A 22,666-nucleotide genomic window follows, 5' to 3' on the forward strand; every position below is an offset into this window, starting at 1 on the left:
GTAGATAACATCTCTGAACCTATATCCTTGACTATAAAAGGAATTAATAGCTTTTAACACCGGCTAGTAGTCAGAAAATGTGTTTAAAACTAATAGCTGTGTAGTCTTGCTCCTGCATCATCAAGAAGTGTGTATGCAGTTCAATGTGAAAGAGTTCACATGAATTGGTGGGTAAGGTGTGGGTTCAAACCCCACCTCTTCCTAAATCTGTCTCAAACTCAACTGATAATAGAACCAAAACTTAGCAGTTTAATGAAAGGACTCCACGAGCTAACAAGTGGAGTGTATTTGTAATGGCACTCGAAATGGTTACTCTTTTTCATTCACCTGAGGTTCTGGAGGTAAACAAGGGCTCCTGTAACCTTATGGGGACATTCAGCCAACAATTCTAGTGGCTAAACAAACCTCACTGAACAATTACCTCTCCCAGGAGACAACAGGAGGAAGACACAAAACTTAATTTAATAGAAATTTTGTTTGTAGTTCTTACATTCTCAGCATGAGCTGAGCTAGAACCCGCTGCCCCACTCAGAAGTGGCCCAGTCCTGGGGGCTGGGAGAAAGGGGAAGGGATCAGAGCTAAGGCCTTAGGAGCCCCATTCTTCCTCAGTGCTGGGGGGCTGGGGATGCCACCCTCTTCTCCTACCCCACCCTCTAGGATCCAGGAATGAGAACAGATGGAATTTTGGGCCTCGGGCTTCTCCTCTACACCACATCCCATGAGTCCCCAAGCTGGAAGGGAACTTTGGGATCTGGAGTAAAGGGAACAGAAGAAAGCAAAGATGTCAATCAAGACAGATGAAGGCCAGGGATGAGGGCTGAAGGAGAATCAGAGACAAAACGCCAGTAAAAAAAAAAAAAAAATTTTAAAAGTGGGGGAGATGGGGGAGCCAAAAACAAAATCCACCCCAAATTGGAACCCGCCTGGAAAAAAATGAAAGTTCTCCAGTCTCATAGAGACATTATTTGGCGCGGCCGGCTCTGCGGCAGGAGCGCTCAGGCCTCAGTCCAGCCCTGGAAGCGGAGGTGGCCCCTACAGCTCATCCTTGGCCTGGCCAGCGGCAGCATCTTCTTCCTCCTCCTCTTCCTTCTCATCTTCATCCTCCTCATCCTCATCCTTGTCCTCGTCGTCATCTTTGTCTGCCTCTTCCTCCTCCTTGCCTTTCTTGTCCTCCTCCTCCTCCTTTAGCCTCTGCTCTTCATCCTGCTTGTCCTTCATTTGCTTTTCTGCTGCCTGTGTGCAAACCACACACACACCCCTCAGGCCTGGACTCCCCAGCCAGCCCTGCCCACCCCAAACCCAGGCTGGACCTTGGTCTCACCTTTGTAACACCCCATGTCTCATTGCCAAACTCCTCAGCATACGCCTCATCATTGGTGATGAGGAAGTTGTCAAAGATGGTGCCAGACTTGACCTGTGTAGGACCAGGGTGGGTGGTCAGAAGGGATACCTGTTGGCCTTGGCCTTGAAAAGGTCTCCTGCCTATGCTCACATAACCACTACACAATACTATAGTCTAACATTGCAGTTGAAAAACAGGCTGCCTGGATTCAAACCCCAGCTCCGCCACTTACTATACTGGGCTGGTGACTTCACTTTTTTGCACCTCAGTATCTTCGCCTATAAAATGGGGTCTCATTCCCTTCTTCAAACTATCTTTCTAGTACATTCTATGTGCCAAGCAGCATGCTAGATGCAGAAAGTACGTTGGCAAACAGGACAAAAATTCGGTCCCTGTGAAGCTAAGTTCTAATGGGCTTATCTACCTGCCTTCTAGGCTGCTGGGTGCAATTAAGTTAGTTCCCACAGAGATACTTAGAAGTAGTACCTGGAACATATTAAGTACAAGCCAAAGTGGGTGCTCTAACAACCCCATAATGACAAACCAGGAATTTCTTAAAAGCAAGGGGCGGGGGGGGGGATATTTTGGAGTCTGCCAGCCCTTGTCCCCTTTTCTCCTGGGTTGACCCTGAGCACCTGCGGTCCCCTAGGGAGCTGCCTCTTCCCTCGTCTCACCTGCCAAAGATCCAAGCCTAGAACAGCAAAGTTTTCATAGGCATAGATATTGCTGTCAGGGGAATACTCTGGGTTGTCAATCTCTGGATGGATCCAAATGCCCTTGTACTCTGGGTTGTCGATCTGCCTGGGCTTCCACTCCCCCTGCAGAAGTAAACCGATGGGTGAGCGAAGATCAGTGCCTTCCCCATTGTGCACCACCCAGCTCAGAGCGCCAGGCTCACCTTGTACTCTGGATTCTGAATAACAGGTGGTTCCCACTCTCCGTCCATCTCCTCATCCCAGTCCTCGGGTTTCTTAGCATCAGGGTCAGGAATGTGCTCAGGCTTGTCCCAGTCCTGAGCATACATTAGGAGGTCAGAGTAGGCCCAGCTGTCCTCCACACTCTCCATAGTGGGGAGCCCCTGCCCAAGCACCAACCTCAGGCTTGGAGTCTGTGGGGTCATCAATCTTGGCGCGATCGTCCCAGTCTTCAGGCTTATCAGCGTCAGGATCCTTTATCTTCTTGGGTGGCAAGAAATCCCAATCGTCCTCCAAGGAGCCTGACTCCACCTGGCTGTTGTCAATCTTCACCTCATAGGTATTATCAGGCCGCACAATCAGCGTGTACAGGTGAGTGAATTCATCATCCTGAAGAGAATGGAAGATGAGTGGCCCTGCCCACCAGCCTGGGCTTGACGCCCCCCCTCACAGCCATTTGTCACCACCCCCAAGGCATACCTTGCAGCGGATATCCTTGTTGATCAGCACATTCTTGCCCTTGTAGTTGAAGATGACATGAACCTTCTTGGTGCCGGGGCCACAGATGTCCGGGCCTTGGTGAGAAGCACATCTGGTCAGAACTACCGTCTGTCCACCATTACAAGCCCCTGCCCACCCCTTTACAAAAAGACAACTTGGTGCTTAAACTCAGGACTGTCGAGCTGAAAAAACAGAATTCAGACCTTATCTCTAAGGAACTGGGGGTAGACATTTAAAAAAAAACAAAAACAAATCAATGCTCCAGAACTCAGTATCTTCACTTGCACGACTAGGAAGGAGAAAATGCGTATATAGTAAAATTGCACGAATTAGTCGTAAATCAATGATAAAAATGCAGAAAGTCATTCCAAACTATTCCCTCACCTTCTCTGCCAAAAAATGTCTAAGCATTTAAGTGTTTTCTGTGCTCTCAAGACCACCGTTCACGGGCTATAAATAACTCCCGGGGTTTCAAACTCCCTCTAAGTGACCAGAAATCAGCACCAGGGTGGGGTCCCCTCACCAAACATGATGTTGTATTCGGAGTCTCCGTGCATGTCTGTCTGATCCAAACCAGCTGGAAACAGCTTCACATAGCCGCCCCCACAGTCGATGTTCTGCTCGTGTTTCACCGTGAACTGCACCACCAGCGTCTGACCCTTGTTGCTGAAGGGCTCGAATCTCGCCGACAGAGCGTAGAACCGGGCATCCTGGCTAGTCTGCAGGCCTACAGAGAGACTATAGTCAGATCAGGGCTCAGCACCAACCACCCGGGGAACCCTAAGGATGTAAAATACAGCCCAGTCCCCCTTCCTCTATCTGCCCTACTCCTAGGGATAGCCAAACTCTGTCCTCCTGGATCTGAGCACCCACTCCTAAATTCTTACCTTTATCTTTCTCCTGGTCACCATAGAACTTGCCGGAACTGAGAACGAATTTGCCAAAATCCGGTTTGTGCTTGGATTCGATCCAGCGCTCGGTCCACCCGTCTAGAGGACCAAAAAGACAGGTCAGCGCCCCACCAAACATCTACCAGGAGCCACAAACTGCTGGGAGCAAGGAAGGAGATTCCCCCTCCCCCCCAGACTGTCCCCACCCCAACCTCTAGTTTGACATCTCTGGTGACTTAACAGATCCTCGGGCAAACCCTAACTCCCGCCTCAGAAAGCCGCCGCTCCCTCCACGCTCCCCAGGGACGCCGAAGGAAGGATCGCCTGCGGCTCTAGTCCCTGAAAGAAACCGTGTTGGCCCTCTGAGCAGTAATTACAAGCGACACGCAGATATAGGCCGGGGGGCCAGCCGCGTCGTTAGAACGATCTCGAGTGGGACTAGCCGTTACCTCCGTCCAGAAACTGCTCCTTGAAGTAAACGATGGGATCAGCGGCGGCCAGGCTGAGAAGGCCGAGCAGCAGCGGCACGGGTAGCAGCATGGCGGGCCGAGGGGGCGGTGGCGCGCGGGCCCTTTAAGTCGCTCGTCCGGCAGCAGCTCTGCAGTAGGGACGGACGCCGCGGCCGGCCGTGCCCTTTTATATCCCGCCTGCTCTCAAACCAGCCTGGTCCGGCCTCTTGGCCCTCCTCCCTCACCTTATCATTGGTCTGTGGCCACAGCCCTGCCTTTCCATTGGACCCTTCTGGGCTCAGCATGTTAGGCTGTGCCTCGGAACGCTGGGTTCCCAGATGGCCGATTTCTATTGGCTGCACCACTGGCCAATGAAGATCGACCACGCGTTGTGGGGTACGCCCACAGGTGAAGTGGGGGCCTCGAGCCCCTCAGGCCAGGTCATGTGACGAGACCTCGTCCCGGCCCCGCCCTCCCCCGCGCGCGGTGTTCGGGATCTAGGCGTTTAAAGAACACGCGCGAGCTGTGGTGTTCGTGGAACTAGGGTCCGGCTCCATTCTCAACTCCGCTCAACCCTTCTACAGGGATGAGTGGGCAAGGTTTCCTTAGCGTCTTTCTACTCTGAGTTTGGAGAACCCCACCATTCCCACCTTCTCTTTCTCTTTCTTCCCACTCCTCTTCCCGTCCTCCACCACCGCCCCCCCAGGATGGGGCAAAGGGCACCGAGCCCTGGGGCTTCACTTCCTCCCAGCGCCGGAGCCGTGCAGGCCTGGGGGAAGAGTGCCTGTTCTCTCCTCCGTACGGCCGGCCGCCGGCGTAGTGACCTGGCAGCCTGTCAGACTGCTTTTGTGTGAGCTGGGGCAAGTCATTCAGCCTCTTTGAAATCACAGGATCTCTTGAAAGGCCCCGGCCAGCTGCTGCCCGGCAGAAATGCTTTCCAAGCTTTTAGGGACGTTCTGGGACAGAGGGAAGGAAGCCCTGACGGCTCAAAAGATGTGACCATAGGCTGTGGCTCCTAGGATTGTTCCTTTCGTTGCAGCCTGTCCTTTACCTCCCTCCCGTACCCCCCGACACTCCCGCCTCAGCCCGTAAATGAAAGGGGTCGCTGCTTTGTGGTGTCCCACAAACGGCCTGCTTTTGCAATTAAACGGCCGAATATGAGAGGGCAGGGGGTTCCGTTGGGGAGGAGGAAAAAAAAAAGGGACAGATGGTGAGGAAGATAAGGTCCAAGGGAGGTGGGCAGGACCCCTGAGACTAGAGCCTTCTTCTGAGGCCACAGGCACATGACCGACAGTGACTGACACTAGCTCCATACCCCTAGGCTGCGGGAAGGAGGAAGAAGAACTGGGACTTTCCCAAACTGAGCAAATAGGCTCTGGACTTGGGAAGTGGGAATAAACTGCCGAAGAGGGGGTGGAGGATTCTGGCAAAAGGATGGGGTGGGGGTGCTTCCCTTCCAGTGGTGGGGACTCGGAAAGGGAGGTATGACGAGTTTTGAAGTTGGGGTTCTACTCCTTCTCCAAAACAGTATGGCGTATAGCCCAAAGTAGTCCTCGCTGATGAAGCCCACACCCACCAAGTCTGCGATGACCACGCTAGGCTTTGCACTGACGTTCCTCCCACCTTCCTTCTCTCCCACCATGTTTCATGGACACACGGGCTTGGTACTTCCTTTTGGACAGTAGAATCTGTGTCTGTCGTGTTCACCTCACCATTCCACAATGTCTCCTATAGCATCAAGCACAGAACAGACTTAAAACCTACTTGATGTTAAAAAAAAAACAAACTACCTGATATGTGACAGAAGGAAGGGAAGAAGGACTCTTGCTAGAATTAAAAAGCAAAAATGGAAAAAGTGCTTTTTTTTTTTGGCAATACAGAGTCTTCATATCTTTGCGGGGGTGGGGGTGGGGTTGCTTCTCAAGTTGTGGTGAGCAGGGACTACTCTCTAGTTGTGGTGGGCAGGCTTCTTGTGCTGGCTTCTCTTGTTGCAGAGCAGGGCCTCTAGGGTGCAAGGGCTTAGTTACTCTGCAGTATGTGGAATCTTCCCAAACCAGGAGTTGAACCCTGGTCCCCCAACATTGACAGGTGAATTCTATTTTTTGTTAATTGAAGAATAATTGCTTTGCAGAATTTTGTTGTCTGTCAAACCTCAACATGAATCAGCCATAGGTATACACATATCCCCTCCCTTTTGAACCTCCCTCCCATTTCCCTCCCCATCCCACCCGTCTAGGTTGATACAGAGCCCTTGTTTGAGTTTCCTGAGCCATACAGCAAATTCCTGTTGGCTATCTATTTTACATGTGGTAATGTAAGTTTCCATGTTACTCTTTCCATACATCTCACCCTCTCCTCCCCTCTCCCCATGTCCATAAGTCTATTCTCGATGTCTGTTTCTCCATTGTTGCCCTGTGAATAAATTCTTCAGTACCATTTTTCTATATTCTGTATATGTGTGTTAGAATACAATATTTATCTTTGTCTTTCTGACTCACTTCACTCTGTATAATAGGTTCTAGGTTCATCCATCTCATCAGAACTGACTCAAGTGCATTCCTTTTTATGGCTGAGTAATATTCCATTGTGTATATATACCACAACTTATTTATCCATTCATCTGTCGATGGACATCTAGGTTGCTTCCATGTTCTAACCATTGTAAATAATGCTGCAGTGAACAATGGGATACATGTGTCTTTTTCATCCCTGGTTTCCTAGGGTTATATGCTTAGCAATGGGACTGCTGGGTCATATGGTGGTTTTATTTCTAGTTTTTTAAGGCATCTCCATACTGTCTTCCATAGTGGCTGTATCAGTTTACTTATTTCCACCAACAGTACAAGAGCATTCCCTTTTTTACACACCCTCTCCAGCATTTATTGCTTGTAGACTTTTTGATGATGGCCATTCTGACTGGTGTGAGGTGGTATCTCGTAGTTTTGATTTGCATTTCTCTAATAATTAGCTATGTTGAGCATCTTTTCGTGTGATTGTTAGTATGTCTTCTTTGGAGAAATGTCTGTTTAGGTCTTTTCCCCAGTTTTTGACTGGGTCGTTTGTTTTTCTGGTATTGAGTTGGCAGGTGAATTCTTAACCACTGGGCCACCAGGGAAGTCCTGGGGGAAGTGCTTTGAAACTAAAATGAGACTTTGAGGAATGCATTCTGAATTTTTGTCATGACCTCACTATACGTCCAGAACTGGGGGATATTAGTAACCCCACTTTCCAGGCTTAATGTGATGGCTGAATGAGTAAATAGGGCTTCTCAGGTGGTCCAGTGGTGAAGAATCCACCTGTCAGTGCTGGAGATGGGAAGATCTCCAGCAGAAGGAAATGGCAACCCAGTCCAGTATTCTTACCTGGGAAATTCCATGGACAGAGGAGCCAGGTGAGTTCCATGGACGGGGGGCGGGGGGAGGTCACAAAAAGTCGGACACAACTGAGCCACTAAACAACAACAAATGAATAAATGCATGCTGCTTAGACTAGCACCTGCCTAACGTAGTCTCAACTATTGACTATAGCCACATGTGACTATTGCCTTTTGAAATGTAGCTGCTCTGAACTGAGATGAGCTGTAAGTGTAAAATATACATCAGAATTTAAAGACTTAGTGTGAAAAAAAAGAATGTAAAATATTTCACTAGTATTAAGTATTGAAGTGAAAATTTGGACATCTCAAGTTCTATAAATTCCTCAAATTAATACCACCCCCCTTTAATTTTGTATTTAAAAGTTTTTATTTATTTTTGGCTGTGCTGGATCTACCTTGTGGCACACAGGCTTTCTCTGGTTTCAAGGAACTGGGGCTACTCTCTAGTTACAGCACGTGGGCTTCTTGTTGCAGTGGCTTCTCTTGTTGTGGAGCATGGGCTCTAGAGCACACAGGTTCAGTAGTTGTGGTACACTGGCTCCAGAGCACATGAGCTTCAGTAGTTGCAGCACAAAGGATTTAGCTGCTCTTCAGCATGTGAAATCTTCCCAGACCAGAGATGTCCCTGTACTGGCAGGCAGATTCTTAACCACTGGACTACGAGGGAAGTCCTGACCCCTTTTGTTTTAAACATCGATAATTAGAAAGGATAAAACTATATTTGTATCTCAAGTTACATTGTTTTGGCCAGGCCCAAGGCATGCCAACCAGGGATCAAACCCATGCATTCTGCAGTGGAATTGTGGAGTCCTAACCACTGGAAAGTGAAACCATTAATCCCTCAGTAGGGTCTGACTCTTTGCGACCATGTGGACTGTACCGCATCAGGCTCCTGTCCATGGAATTCTCCAGGCAAGACTATGGAGTGGGTTGCCATTTCCTTCTCCAGGGGCTCATCCTGATCCAGGAATTGAACCCAGATTTCCTGCATTGCAGCAGATTCTTTACTGTCTGCGCCACCAAGTCAGACCCCCTAACCACTGGACCACCAGGGAATTCCCAGTATCTTGAATTGTGTTTCTATAGGACAGCACTGATCTGCACTACAAATGATTTCCCTGACATTGATCTTCTCAGAGTAGGGGTGTGGGGGAAGGAGAGCAGGCTCTGGAGAGTTTATGATTTCTGACGCTCTCTCCACCAATTCCTTGCTGAACCCTTGGGCAAAGCGTATCACCCAGCTTCAGTTTTCATCAGTGAAATGTAGATTATATCGGTATGTACAGCACACAGTTTGGAGGAAAGTGAAATAAGACACCTGAAGCGCTTAGCACTGGCCTGGGCACAGGGGAGAATGACCATACAGGTTAGCAGCTACTTTGACAATAGCTAGTCTTCTCCCTGTTTTTGTAGGGTTGGTCCCTACCCAGTCTCCCTTTGAAAATTTGGAAGTAGTTTACATCAGCAGTTTGACTATGTCTGGAGTCCACCACCCAGAGCCCTCCTGTGGGGTAAGAAAGAATTCCAAGGGCGGACTGTCTCAGGCCCAGAGAGAGAAGTCCAAGGTCACACAGCCCACTGCAGGTGGAGCTGTGTGAAGTTTAAAACAATGCTGTGAGTCTGTCTTTGAGGGCATTAATTTGACCTCTCTGGTCAACCAGACTCCACTAGGGGGTCCGTAACCCCTCTGTAGTCCTTGTGACACACTCAAAATGGCGGCATCCCGAGCCCTGCAACATTGTTCGCCACACTCAAGATGGCGACGCAAGCGCGCGCCCCCCCCCCCCCCCAATCCCCGGGGCCGATTCCGGTTCCGGTGGTTCTGGTTGCCGGCAGGGACACGCGGAGCGCCCTGGGAGCAACCATGGCGGACGGTCCGGTGGCGGAGGTGCTGCTGCGGCGGCTGGAGACGGCCGATGGCGGCCTGGACAGCGCCGAACTGGCGACCGAGCTGGGCGTGGAGCACCAGACTGTGGTGGGCGCCGTGAAGAGCCTGCAGGCGCTGGGTGAGGTGAGCCGGGCAGGTGATGCTGGGCTTCCTCGCTTTTGCATCTGCAGTTCCTTCGCCAGGAGGGCTCTGCCTCCAGATCAGATTCTCTGAGCCCTGGTTAGGGGTGATTGTATCCGTGTCCAGCCCAGAGTGCGCAGGCGGGGAGTCAGAAAAGACCCAGGCGCGCGGACGCTCTCGTGCAGTAAATGTCCATTGAGGCATTGAGGGGGTGGGGAGGAGGATGGGGGACGAGAAAGACGCAGTCGCTACCTTCGCGCAGGTTGCGGTGTGATGGATATATTCAAGTGACCGGAGTGATGGAGGAAGCACAGGGAATTCAGAGGTGTTAACTGCCACAGCCTTGAGGATCAGGGAGAGCATCCCAAAGGAGATGACAGCTGAATCCGATTTCTGCACTGAGTACAAAAGCCATGGATGGCACTTGAGGGATCAATGGGGTGGGAGTGGGGGACAGGTGGTGAGAGTGACACAGCAGAGCCAGATTTTGCAAGGCCTTCTAGGTCTTTATCTCACGGAGGTACTAGGGGGCCATGGTAGGAGCTGGAACCAGTCAGACGTGCTTACTGCCTACATCTGTCTTGGCAGGGGCAGGACGGGAGGCAAGGGGACAAGGGGAGTGACTGGGATATCCCCAAACTAGAAGGACTGTTCCCTGGCTGTAGGGAGGTAGCTGGACTGGAGAAGGGATTCAGGTGAAGGAATGAAATTGGGTTTATGGCAAGGTAGGGAGAGCCAGAATGAAACCCAGCCTTCTGACTTGATCAAGTGAAGGGTGATGAATCCAGAAGGAGAGGATGCTGATGGAACCCTGGGCCACCCAGCAGCCTTGATCCATGAGGCTAGGACTCAGAAAACATAGCTGGACTGTTTTTTCATCAAAATCATATAATGTGCCCTTTCTGGCCTCAGCTTTTTTTTGGCTGAGTCGGGTCTTAGTTGCTGCATGTGGGATCTTTCCTTGTGGCCTATGGACTCTATAGTTGTAGCCCTTGAGCTTACTTGTTTTGAGACATATGGGATCTTACTTCTCTGACCAGGGAATGAATTTCAGGGATTGAATTCGTGGTCCCTGCACTGCAAGGCAGATTCTTAACCAGTGGACCACCAGGGAAGTCCCTGACTTCAGGTTTATTTTTCATTCAATCTTTGACATAACCTTAGATTTACATAAGAGTAAGAGGGTATGTGGAGACGGAAATAGTAATCCATCCAGTATTCTTGCCTGGGAATTCCCATGGACAGAGGAGCCTGGCGGGCTAAGTCCATGTGGTCACAAAAGAGTCAGACACAACTTAGTAACTGAACAAACAAACAAGGCTATACGTAAGATGTAACTTATTTATTCCCAGGTTGAAGATGGGACAGCTTCTAAGCATTGGTCAGAATCTTAATCAGTGTCACCAGAAGGAACAGGCAAACCTGGATTTGAAATTAGGCACCCAGGCTGCAGAGCCTGAGTGCAGAAAGGGAGTGAAGCTATGGTGTGTGGGATGACAGTACCTTGATTGATATGAAACTGACATTTGTGTAGGCTACAGAGGGTTAAGCAGTGGCAGTTTAATGTGGTTCATTGTAAGAATGATGATGATATTAATATATAGTAGTAGTTAGGTTTATACAGCACTTGCTGCATACTAAGTGCTCTGCATCCTTTCTTTGTTTTTTGTTTATTTGGCCCCAGTGGGCGGCATGTGGGATCTTAGTTCCTGGATTAGGGATTGAACTTGTGCCCCCTGCACTGGGAGCTTGACTCTTAACCACTGGACTACCAGGGAAGTCCTCTGCATCTTTTCTGTTTAGTTACACCTCAAAACAACTCTCTGAGCTAAAGCCCACCACACCTTTCTGTCATGTATAAGAAATTTTGCTCAGGGAGGTTAAGCAGTTTTCAGCAAGGCCACACAGTAGGTGAGGAGCAGACCTAGAAATTAGAATGACATGGGAGCCTAGGGTTTCTGTGTGTAATGTGGATCCCTGGGGTTTTTCTCTGACATCTGAGTACTGAGATGCAAACACATAAATCATTTCACCTGAGACTTCAAAAATCTTTCCAAGATTCAAAAGTGGTGGTCCAGTGGCTAAGACTCCATGCTCCCAATTCAGGGCACCTGGGTTCGATCCCTGGTCAAGGACCTAGGTCCCACATGCTGAAACTAAAAGATGCCGCATACCACAAGGAAGGACTTCCAGGTGGTACTGGTGGTAAAGAACCCACCTGCCAATGCAGGAGACACAGGAGAGGCAGGTTTGATCCCTAGGTCGGGAAGATCCCCTGGAGGAGGAAATAGCAACCCACTCCAGTATTCTTGCCTGGAGAAGCCCATGGACAGAGGAGCCTGGCAGGCTACTGTCTATGGGGTCACAAAGAGCTGACACACACACATGCAGCACGAAAATGCTGTGTGCTGCAACTAAGACCCAGCACAGTTGAATAAATAAGTACTTTATTTTTTTTTTTTTAGGTGATGCAATTTGTTCTTTTTCAGGCAGGTAATACCCTTAGTACTCTACCCTGCTCTCGGAGGTGTGAATCACTTTTGTCATTATTCTCATGTCACAAAAGATCAACCGAGACTCAGCAAGGGCAGATCACTTTGCTCGGGAGTAGTACAGCTGGGATGTGAAGCTGGCTTCAGAGGCCGTGCACCCTCAGTGCTGTGGCAAGGGGGTGCCTGGATCTGAGCCCTGTCCCTGCCGTGCATCCCTATTTTTCTACAGATCATCGAGACTGAGCTGCGCTCCACCAAGCGCTGGGAACTTACTGCTGAGGGTGAGGAGATTGCCCAGGAGGGCAGCCACGAGGCCCGGGTGTTTCACAGCATCCCCCCAGAGGGCCTGCCCCAGAGCGAGCTCATGGTAGGAGCCTGAGGGGGCAAGGGCCTCAGGAGGTGTGTTGGGGTGACGGCAGCCCTCGTGCCCGTGCCTCTCTCACTGCAGCCTTGTTCCCCCAGCGACTGCCCACTGGCAAGGTGGGCTTCAGCAAGGCGATGTCCAACAAGTGGATCCGGGTGGACAAGAGTGCTGCTGACGGGCCCCGGGTGTTCCGAGTGGTGAGTTGCTGCTGGAGGGCAGGGGGCCAGGTGGTTGGGCAGGTGGGTCCCTGGCCCTCAGGGTCTCTCACACCCATCCCTGTGGCAGGTGGACAGCGTGGAGGATGAGGTGCAGCGCCGGCTCCAGCTGGTCCGGGCTGGGCAGGCTGAGAAGCTGGGAGAAAAGGAGCGGAGTGAGCTCCGGAAGCGGAAGCTGCTGACAGAAGTGTGAGTGGGTGCCACCCCTAGGCTCACACCTGGGTCACCTGCCTGGTCCTGGAGTGGGGGAGGGGATAGAGGCTTTCTGCCCATACTGGGCCGGTGTGCTATCAGGCTTCTCTCTGCCCCCCTTTACACTGGGGTAGTCAAGTACACTTGCCACACTCGTGGCCCGACAGGGCCTTTACCTATGCTGTGCTTCTGCCCAGAAAGATCCTCTCACTGTTCTTCAAGGCAAGTTCTGACATCACATCTCTGTTCCCATGTCAGCTTAGAGAGGCCACCACCCTGACACCCTTTCCTCCCTTAGGCTTCTATAAAAGTTCCACACTCCTGGTCTCCAGCCCTTTTGCCGTCCCTGTTTAGTTTCTCTACTGTCCTAAGCACTGCCTGGGATTTAAATATTTGTTTATTTACTGGTCTATGGCTGTGCCGCACAGCGTATGGGATCTCAGTTCCCTGACCAAGAACCAGAGCCATGCCCCCTGCGTTGGAAGAGTGGAGTTGTAACCACTGGGTGGCCAGGGAAGTGCCAGCACTGTCGGACTTGTACGGGCTGGGGGCTCTGCCGTCACAGGGCCGATGTCTCCTCGAGCAGATGTAGCTGATGCAGCAGTTACAAGAACGCAGTCTGGAGTGGGGCTGCCCGATTCACCTCCCAGCTCTGCCATATGTTAGCTGTGACCTTGACCAAGTCACCTGATCTTTCCAGGCCTCTGGTTACACATATGTGAAACGGCCCCTTTTCACACATGGTTATGGGGTGACTTTATAGAACAGAGCCTAGTGTAGAATAAGCTCTCTAAATTTGACCTATGAGGGGGACTTCCCTGGCAGTGCAGTGCTTAAGATTCCTAGGCTTCCAGTGCAGGAGGCATGGGTTCGATCCCTGGTCAGGGAATTAAGATTCCGATGCCATGCAGCAAGACAAAAAAGTTTTTGTTTTAGTTTTTCATTTTTAAAAAGGACATTTCTCTGGTGGCTCAGCTGGTAAAGAATCCTCCTGCAGTGTGGGAGACCTGGGTTCGATCCAGGGTTGGGAAGATCCCCTGGAGAAGGAAATGGCAACCCACTCCAGTACTCTTGTGTGGAAAATCCCATGGACGGAGGAGCCTGGTACGCTACAGTCCATGGGGTTGCAAAGAGTCGGACATGACTGAATGACTTCACCTTCCCTGGTGGTCTTTGTTAAGAATCCATGCTTCCACTGTAGGGGGCATGAATTTGATCCCCGGTCGGGGAGCTAAGATTCCCCCATGCCACATAGTACAGCGAGAAAATTAATAAATAGGTAAATTTGACCTATTATTATCACTCATAGCTCTATGGTTAGTGCCTTGAACAGGCCCTGGCACACAGTAGGTTCTCAATAAATGTTTGTTGAGTGAGTACATGCATGATCGTAGGGATGTAGTTGGGGCCAAATAAGGGTTTCAGGAGACAGTAAGTGTCAGGAAGAAAATGCAGCAGAGTTACTTGGTGGGTGATGTGGGGGTCAGCATCAGATGGGGGGATCAAGGGAGATGACTTGAAGGAGGTAACAGCGATCTCCCCCGGCCTCAGGACCCTGAAGACCTACTGGGTGAGCAAAGGTAGTGCCTTCAGCACCAGCATCTCCAAGCAGGAAACAGAGCTGAGCCCAGAGATGATCTCCAGGTAGGGAGCAGCCCCAGGGTTGGGGACTGGTTGGGGGAGGGTGGTAGGCAGCCCCCACCATGCCCTCGTACCTTGCACCATGCCCCCCATAGCGGCTCCTGGCGGGACCGGCCCTTCAAGCCCTACAATTTCTCGGCCCACGGCGTCCTCCCCGACAGTGGCCACCTGCACCCGCTGCTCAAGGTCCGCTCCCAGTTCCGGCAGATCTTCCTGGAGATGGGGTGAGCACTGGCCTGGGGGCGGGGCCAGCCCAGTCCTGGGGCACAGGCAGGGCAGTCAGGCTGCGTCTCCTACCAGGTTCACCGAGATGCCGACTGACAATTACATTGAGAGCTCCTTCTGGAACTTCGATGCACTCTTTCAGCCCCAGCAGCACCCGGCACGCGACCAGCATGACACCTTCTTCCTGCGAGGTGGGTGGGCCCTGCTGCCCCATGCCACCCAAGGGGCCGGGCCTGGGCAGAGCCTTTCAGGGCAGCCTACCATCTTATAGGATAAACTCCATCCTCCTCAGGGTGGCCAGCAAAGCCTGTGTGAGCTACTGTTGTCAACTTCTGTGATCTTCCACCTCCCCTCCTCTCACCTCAGGGCCTTTGCTGTGCCTTCTGCCGAGAAGTGTCTTCTCCCAGGTCTTCATGGCCGCCTCTGGTATCAAATCTCTGCTCACATGTCACCTCAGAGAGGCCCCCACTGACATGCCCTTGTCCCCCCAGGTTCCTTTTTTTTTTTTTAATTTGGCTACACCGGGTCTTTTTTTTTTTTTAATTATTTGGCTGTGCTGGGTCTTAGTTGTGACACGTGGGATCTTCAGTCTTTTTGCAGCATGTGGGATCTAGTTCCCTGACTGGGGATTGAACCCAGGCCCCCTGCTTTGGGAGCACAAAGTCTTAGCCACTGGACCACCTGGGAAATCCCTCCATCACGTCTTAGTTGCAGCACATGGGATCTTCATTGCGGCATGCAGGATAGAGTTCCCTCACCAGAGATCGAACCTGGGCCTCCTGCATTAGGAGCGTGGAGTCCTAACTACTGGACCACCAGGGAAGTTCCCCTCTCCAGCCAAGCTCTAAAAAGCTCCTCACTGCTAGTCTTCAACTTTGGTTCCCATTTCTTTCTTCCACAGTCCTCAGTGCTCTCTGAAATTGCATGACTTTCCAAAATAGTCATTGTCTCCCTACCACCAGGAGGGCAGACAAGGCTGTTGTGTGCCTGTTATCCAGCCAGGAGCAAAATGTCATTGTCATTGTCATGGCATCCAGAACTTACCGAGGGCATCCATAGTGGTCCAGTGGTTAAAGTTTCCAGACTTCCACCACAGGGGGTGTGGGTTCGATCCCTGGTCAGGGAATTTGCAACGTGCCTTGCACTACAGCCAGAAAAACTATTTAAAACAAAACTTACTGAGCTGCCACTCTCCTAATCTTCCTACCAACTACAGGAAGTAGACTGTCAGCCCCCTTTTGCAGATGAGGAAACTGGGGCCTAGAGAGGAAACATCACTTGCCCAGGGTCACAGCTTGTAAGAGGTGGAGCTGGGAATGGATGTATGGCTTTTTGGGTACAGTAAAATTGTATTTCAGGAAAGGAATCATAAGAATTTGCACATTCATGTGGCATAGGGTCACCAAGCTCCTGTGCATTGACTTCTCTGTTAAACATCTGGGTCACAGCCACAAATGAGACAGAAGTCCTTGCCCTGAGGAGACCCTCATGTCCTCGTTGGGCAAGATGTGCCTTAAATCTTGAGTAAGGAAATGGCAACCTACTCCAATATTCTTGCCTGGAAAATCCCATGGACAGTCTATGGGGTCAAGAAGAGTCAGACATGACTTAGTGACTAAACAACAAGAAGCTGTAAACATGGCGATGCAAGATGGCAGTAAATGAGATGGGGGAACTGACATTGTGTTGGAGGGTGTACACAGTCGATTTAAAATAAAGGCTGCTAGGATTTGGACTTCTTTGGAAGTATGTTGGTTAAGACTTTGTACACTAATGCAGGGGGCGTGAGTTCAATCCCTGGTAGGGGAACTAAGATCTCATATGCCGTACAGCATGACCCCCAATTTTTTTTTTTGAAGGCTGCTTAAGCAAAGATAGAAGGAGGTGAGGGTGGGAGCTACATCTGGGGAAGGAAAGTTCCAGGCAAAGGGAATGGCCAGTGCAAAGGCCCTGAGGCTGGCACATGTCCGATGTGCTCATAGATCAGCAGGGAAGCCCTGTGGCTGGAGGAAGTGATCAGTTAGGAGTGGGAGGAGGGAATTCTCTGGTGGTCCAATGGTTCGCACTCTGTGCTGTCACTGCCATGGGCACGGGTTCAATACCTGAATTAGAGAACTAAGTCCCACAAGCCCTGCAGCATAGCCAGAAAAAAAAAGGGAGGCAGCAGGACCAGGGAAGGTTCTGGCAGAGGAGGGGTATGAGTGAGTGCCTCAGGTGTTCCCAGGTGCCCTCTGGCAGTTACAGAGGGCAAGAGAGGGAGCTGCCTAAGTCACTGTCTGTTTTCCTTGTGGTGGCTATTTGAGTAATGCTCATTATTTATTTATTTGGCTGCGCCAGGTCTTAACTGCGGCATGTAGGATTTTTAGTTGTGGCAGGTGGGATTTAGTTCCCTGACCAGGGATTGAACCCAGGCCCCCCATGCATTGGGAGCTCGGAATCTTAACGACTGGACCACCAGGAAAGTCCCAAGAAATGCTCCTTGACTGACCAGATGTTGCTCTGTCCTGCCCAGATCCAGCCCAGGCCCAGCAACTCCCAATGGACTATGTCCACCGCGTGAAGCGGACCCACTCTCAGGGCGGCTATGGCTCACAGGGGTAAGGGAGGACCAGGACTTTGGGGTGGGGAAGAGGCTGGGGACCGAGAGCTGCATCATGGACTTCCTTGCATGTCCCCCTGAAGGTACAAATACAACTGGAAACTGGACGAGGCTCGGAAAAACCTGCTGCGCACACACACCACGGCAGCCAGCGCCCGCGCCCTCTACCGCCTGGCCCAGAAGGTGTGGCCAGGCTCCGGCAGCATTGGAGGGAGGGGCTGGGCTATCATACCGATCTCCTCACCCATGCCTGGGCCTGGCCTGCCTGTCACCCCCAGAAGCCCTTTACTCCGGCCAAATACTTCTCCATCGATCGAGTGTTCCGGAATGAGACCCTGGATGCCACTCACCTGGCCGAGTTCCACCAGATCGAGGGCGTTGTGGCCGACCATGGCCTCACGCTAGGCCACCTCATGGGTGTCCTGCGGGAGTTCTTCACCAAGCTGGGTGAGCAGGCGGGCCAGAGTGGGCGGTGTTGGTGGGTAACAGGAAGATGCCTTGGTCATCAGCCCGATTCTCCCCCCAACTCTTGTTCGCCTGCCTCCCCACCCAGGTATCACCCAGTTGCGTTTCAAGCCAGCTTACAACCCTTACACTGAGCCCAGCATGGAAGTATTCAGCTACCACCAAGGTCAGGCTGGAACCCAGTACTGGGGCAGGGAGGGAGGTCTTGGGCTGCCCACGGCTCAGCCCAGGTCCCTATTCCTGAGGACCCCACCTCCTGAGCTCATTGCCATGCCCAGTATCACCCACACGAGCTACCCCATTGTGTTCCTGCCTCAGGTCTGAAGAAGTGGGTGGAGGTTGGAAACTCTGGGATCTTCCGCCCTGAGATGCTGCTGCCCATGGGGCTCCCTGAGAATGTGTCGGTCATTGCTTGGGGTCTCTCCTTGGAGCGGTGAGTACCCAAGCCACTTAGGGTGTTGGCTGCCTCACTCAGGTGACTTGTCAGGCATGGGGACCTGTAAACTTGCAGCCCCCTCCATTGATTCATTCATTTGAGAAATCCTTAGTGAGCACCTGCTGTATGCTCATTCTGTGCTGTGATTACAACACACATCTCTGCCTTTGTGAAGCTGGGGTGCTAGTGGACCAAGGAGGATGAGAATTGCTAAGATAAATAAGTAAATTCAACAAATAAAGCTTAGAGTATGTCCAAAAGCAGTGTTATGGGGCTTCCCTGGTGGCTCAGTGGTAAAGAATCAGCCTGCCAGTGGAAGAGACATGGGAGACTCAGATTCAATCCCTGGGTCGAGACAATCCCCTGGAGAAGGAAATGGCAACCCACTCCAGTATTCTTTCCTGGGAAATCTCATGGGCAGAGGAGCCTGGTGGGCTACAGTCCATGGAGTCACAAAAGGGTTGAACATGATTGAGCGACCAAACAATCACAACATCAGAAGTAACGTTAGAGTAGAAACACAGCAGGGAGAGCCAAGGAGATGTCAGGGAAGGCCTCTTGGAGGAGGTGACATCTGAGCAACGAATGGAGGTGGCTGAATTGGTAAGCTGTGAAGATATCTGGGGAAGGGTGGTCCAGGCAGAGGGAATAGCCAGTGCAAAGGCCCTGAGGCTGGAGCAGGCCTGCTGTGTATGGAGAACATTGAGGCCAATGTGACTGGTGGGAGGGAGTGAGTGAAGGGGAGAGTGGGAAGAGATAGGGGTAAGGGAGGTGACAGGGCAGATGGTGTGGGGCCTTTTGAGCCCCAGGGAGGGCTGGGGCTTTTATTCCAGGGAAGGTGGCAAGAGAAGTTCTGATCAGAAGAGAGCATGACCTGACCTTGTGTTAAACCGTGTCCCCGCCCCTGCCCCTCCAAGCCCGACGATGATCAAATACGGCATCAACAATATCCGGGAGCTGGTGGGCCACAAAGTGAACCTTCAGATGGTATACGACAGTCCCCTGTGCCGCCTGGACGCCGAGCAGGGGCCTGCTTCCACACAAGAGGCCGCGTGACATGAGCCGCCCCCAATAGGCTACCTTCCCCAAGACCCTGCTGCCCCCTTGCATCCCTGCCAGTGACCCCCTTGTATTTATGAGGCCTCTGTGAGGCCCATCCCCCTGCCCCTGGTATCTCCTCTTCTGATCAGCCCCAGGGTCCCGGGGACAGGGGAGCGGGTAGCAGGTTCATTCTGTTGTCCACCTGTGAGGGTGGGCCTTGGGGAGCCCTGCAGGCCAGCTGTTGGCTAATAAAGTGGGCACGTGCCCTCATCTGGTGCCTTTCCTTAGGGGTGGAAGGTGCTGGAGCCCCGGGTGTAAGACACAGTGGGTTGGAGGTCTTCGATCCTGGGGACCTCCTGGCCAGCCTGAGCCAGATCTCCGCCAGGGAAGACTGGCTCCATCAAGCATTCACTGATTTACTTCCTAGTGCCAGGTCTCTTCTAGGTGAAGGGAACAGAACCCTCTACCCCTGTGGAAGGGGAGGCCAGGGTGGTGTTGGGGCCCTGGGAGCCAGGATTCCCACCAGCTGGGAGTCAAGTATTGGTGGGATGGGGTGGATAGCCTTATTTACTTATTTTTGGCTGTGCTGAGTCTTTATCGTAGCCTAAGGGTTTACTTGCCCCATGGCATGTAGGATTCCTGACCAGGGATTGAACCTAGGTCCCCTGCATTGGAAGACAGGTTCTTAACCACTGGAACACCAGGGAAGCCCCAAGCTGAGCCTTTGAAACTGCTTTTTGTTGTTAAAGAGCAGTTTAGTTTTAGGTTCATAGCAAAATTGAGTGACAGGTACAGAGATTTCTCATAAACCCCCTGCTTTGATGCATCGTAATCACCCACGGGCCATAGTTTACATTTCGGTTGACTCCGCATGTTGTATGTGGGTTTGGATAAATGTATGATGACATGTGGGCTTCCCTGGTGGCTCATTGGTAAAGAATCCATTTTCTTGCCAATGCAGGAATGCAGGTTCAATCCCTGGGTCGGGAAGATCTGGAGGAGGAAATGGCAACCCACTCCAGTATTCTTGCCTGGAGAAATCTCCTGCAGAGGAGACTTGTGGGCTACAGTCCAAAGGGTCACAGGGTCAGACACGATAGTGACTAAGCACGAACGCATGATGACCTGTATTATGATATCCTAATGTTTCACAAATTTCACTGCCCTAAAAGTCCCCTGTGTTCCTTTGTCCTCCCCCTAAAAAGCTACTCTTTAAAAAAAAAGAAAAAATCTCCTAAGGATTTCAGATGAGCCCAGAATAGAAACATGAGTGAGTAGGATAGTTCCATGAGCCTACCACTCAAACTGACTAGTGAGCACACCTGTTTCTGTGGAAATATTTCAAAGCAAATCCCAGGATTTCCCTGGTGGTCCAGTGGTTAAGACCAGGCTTCCAGTTCAGGGGGTGCAGGTTAGAGCCCTGGTCAGGGAACTAAGATTCTATGTGCCACTAGACCAGGAAATCCCAGCGATCTTGTCACCCACCCCAGAGCAGCGCGCTTTTGAAAACATGGACGGTTTCTTATGTAACCATGAGGTCACTCTTATGCCCAGTGCAGTTAGCAGTCAGCAGGCTTCTTTTTGGTCTCAGGGCCTGTGGCCACCAATCTTACAAGGGCTCCTCACTCAAATGTTACATTTCAAAGTAAATAATCTAGTCATACAGAAAAATATTTCTTAATTCAATAAAGGTGCATCTCTTTAAGTGCCAGCAGTGAGCAAAGTTGTTTCAGGTCCCTGCTTTTAAGAACTGACACTGTGTGTTATCTGGATGAACAGATAAATACAGAAATGGAGGGAAGAGTAGAAGCCATGTAAAAACTAAAGGTTAGTGAAGATGAAACGTATATAATACAAAGCATAATAAACACCCAAGAATCCACCCCTAGTTCTTTTGAATCTGAACAGATATTTGCACTGGATCTTTCACTTCTTAGATCTCTGTGACTAATGTTTTGAAGACCGTATGAGCTTGTCCTAGTTTGTTTTGCCCCCCACCCCACTAAGATTGCCCCTTCCTGAATTTGGTATTTATCATTCTCTTGTGCTTTTAAACTTTTGCTATTTACATGTTACTTTAACAAGACGTGGTTTCATTTTGCATGTTTTCAAAAAAGTTACACAAACTGTGCACCATAAAAATCATCCTGCACCTTCCGTGTTGCCTTTGTTTTGTTTTCTTAATTTTTGGCCATGTGCAGGATGTTAGTTCCCCAACCAGGGGTCAAACCGTCAAACCCGTGTCCCCTGAAGTGGAAGCTTGGAGTCTCAGCCACCGGACCACCAGGGAAGTCCCTGTGTTGCCTTTGTTTTGGTTTGGTCCTTGTGTTTGTGTGCGCATGTGTGTGTATGTTTAGAAGTTAAGTATGAGATTTTTCTCCATAGATAATCCTCGAATCTTCAAATCTGATGCTGCAGGAAGATATAACATCTTGTAGCTCTGCCACAGGATACTAATGTTAGCTACTGTTCACTAAACTCTGAATATGTTCCAGATGTTTACCCCTGAAACCCTTACAAATAGTCTCATGTTTCAGATTTTATCACCTTGGTAGTAGACAAAAATGAGTTTTGTGAGTGAGTGGCAGTTTAATGATCACCCCTGTTATTGGTAAGAGACAGCCCAGATTCAAACCCCTCGGGCTCTCCAGAACAGGTGTAAAGGGGGTGTGGTCTAGTATGTGTGGCCAGGGACAGAGCCCTGAACAGAAGGGCTGAGCATAAGTGTGTGTTTGGGGGGGGCGGGGGGGATTCCAGCTGTCTTCCCCTCGTGGACACTGTGACATAAATACAGAAATGAAGGGAGGGGTAGAAGCCATGTAAAAAGTAAAAACAAGTGAAGGTGAAGCATATATGATACAAAGCATAAGAAACACCCACCTCCTCTGCAGTCAGTTGGGACAAAGTCCCAATCCTTGACATTGACTCAGCCCAGCCCCTACCAAACTCTTCCTCCTTCACCCACTTCTTCCCCCAATCCCTGCTCTCCCCATGAGACCCGACTGCTCCTTAAACACACTGAGCTTGCTCAGACCTCTGGGCCTTTGCACACATTTCAAATCGTCCGTCCCCCTCCCGCCGCCCCCTTTATTTTTTCTGTCTTACTGCGTTCCAAGAAGTCTGTGTAGATACTGGATACAAGTTCTTAAATATTTTCTCGTGTGCCAATTATGACTACTATTGTCACTATTCATTATTCTTATTACTATTATCATTGAAGGTATCGTCTCAACTCTGTAAGGGCCAGCACCGCCATGCTTTCAAGGAGCTTCTGGTTTTGGAGCGCAGATAACTGATTCAAGGTGGTAATTACATCAGCTTTTTTCAGTAAGTGCAGTAGGTCGTAATCACATGACAGCAAAAGTCAGAATTTTTTATTGGCAAGAGTTCTTTGGGCTGAGCAGATGAAGAGTGAACTGAAACATACGAATGAACACGGTCCAAGGTATTCCGGCACTCACCTTGTGCCCTGGTGCCTCACACATGCGCACACGCGAGCACAGAAACCACCGGCTC

General features: G+C 50.8%; 2 protein-coding genes across 5 annotated transcripts; one reads left to right on the forward strand and one right to left on the reverse strand.

Moving 5' to 3' along the window:
* Positions 1 to 443: 443 nt before the first annotated feature.
* Positions 444 to 4,258, reverse strand: CALR (calreticulin). Its single transcript, XM_081504449.1, has 9 exons — positions 4,097 to 4,258; positions 3,645 to 3,746; positions 3,281 to 3,484; positions 2,737 to 2,831; positions 2,437 to 2,646; positions 2,241 to 2,354; positions 2,017 to 2,160; positions 1,322 to 1,414; positions 444 to 1,233 (listed from the first exon to the last, which is right to left on the reverse strand). Exons 1-9 carry the CDS (start codon positions 4,185 to 4,187, stop codon positions 1,033 to 1,035), a joined length of 1,254 nt encoding a protein of 417 aa, XP_081360575.1. The 5' UTR covers positions 4,188 to 4,258; the 3' UTR covers positions 444 to 1,032.
* Positions 4,259 to 9,326: 5,068 nt separating this feature from the next.
* On the forward strand, positions 9,327 to 19,420 carry FARSA (phenylalanyl-tRNA synthetase subunit alpha). 4 transcript variants are annotated; one of them, XM_081504441.1, is made up of 13 exons: positions 9,327 to 9,483; positions 12,202 to 12,339; positions 12,435 to 12,533; positions 12,622 to 12,740; positions 14,295 to 14,387; positions 14,480 to 14,608; positions 14,685 to 14,800; positions 17,122 to 17,206; positions 17,292 to 17,391; positions 17,487 to 17,655; positions 17,762 to 17,839; positions 17,992 to 18,106; positions 19,027 to 19,420. In XM_081504441.1, exons 1-13 carry the CDS (start codon positions 9,337 to 9,339, stop codon positions 19,163 to 19,165), a joined length of 1,527 nt encoding a protein of 508 aa, XP_081360567.1. In that variant the 5' UTR covers positions 9,327 to 9,336; the 3' UTR covers positions 19,166 to 19,420. The 4 variants fall into 4 exon arrangements, with proteins under 4 accessions (XP_081360567.1, XP_081360568.1, XP_081360569.1 ...); XM_081504442.1 differs by having other exon boundaries at positions 17,490 to 17,655; XM_081504443.1 differs by having other exon boundaries at positions 9,327 to 9,478.
* The last annotated feature ends 3,246 nt before the right edge of the window (positions 19,421 to 22,666 follow it).

This window comes from Giraffa tippelskirchi, chromosome 6 (assembly GCF_054371585.1).
Source record: "Giraffa tippelskirchi isolate mGirTip1 chromosome 6, T2T-mGirTip1v1.2.pri, whole genome shotgun sequence".
In the NCBI taxonomy this organism is placed as follows: Eukaryota; Metazoa; Chordata; class Mammalia; order Artiodactyla; family Giraffidae; genus Giraffa; species Giraffa tippelskirchi.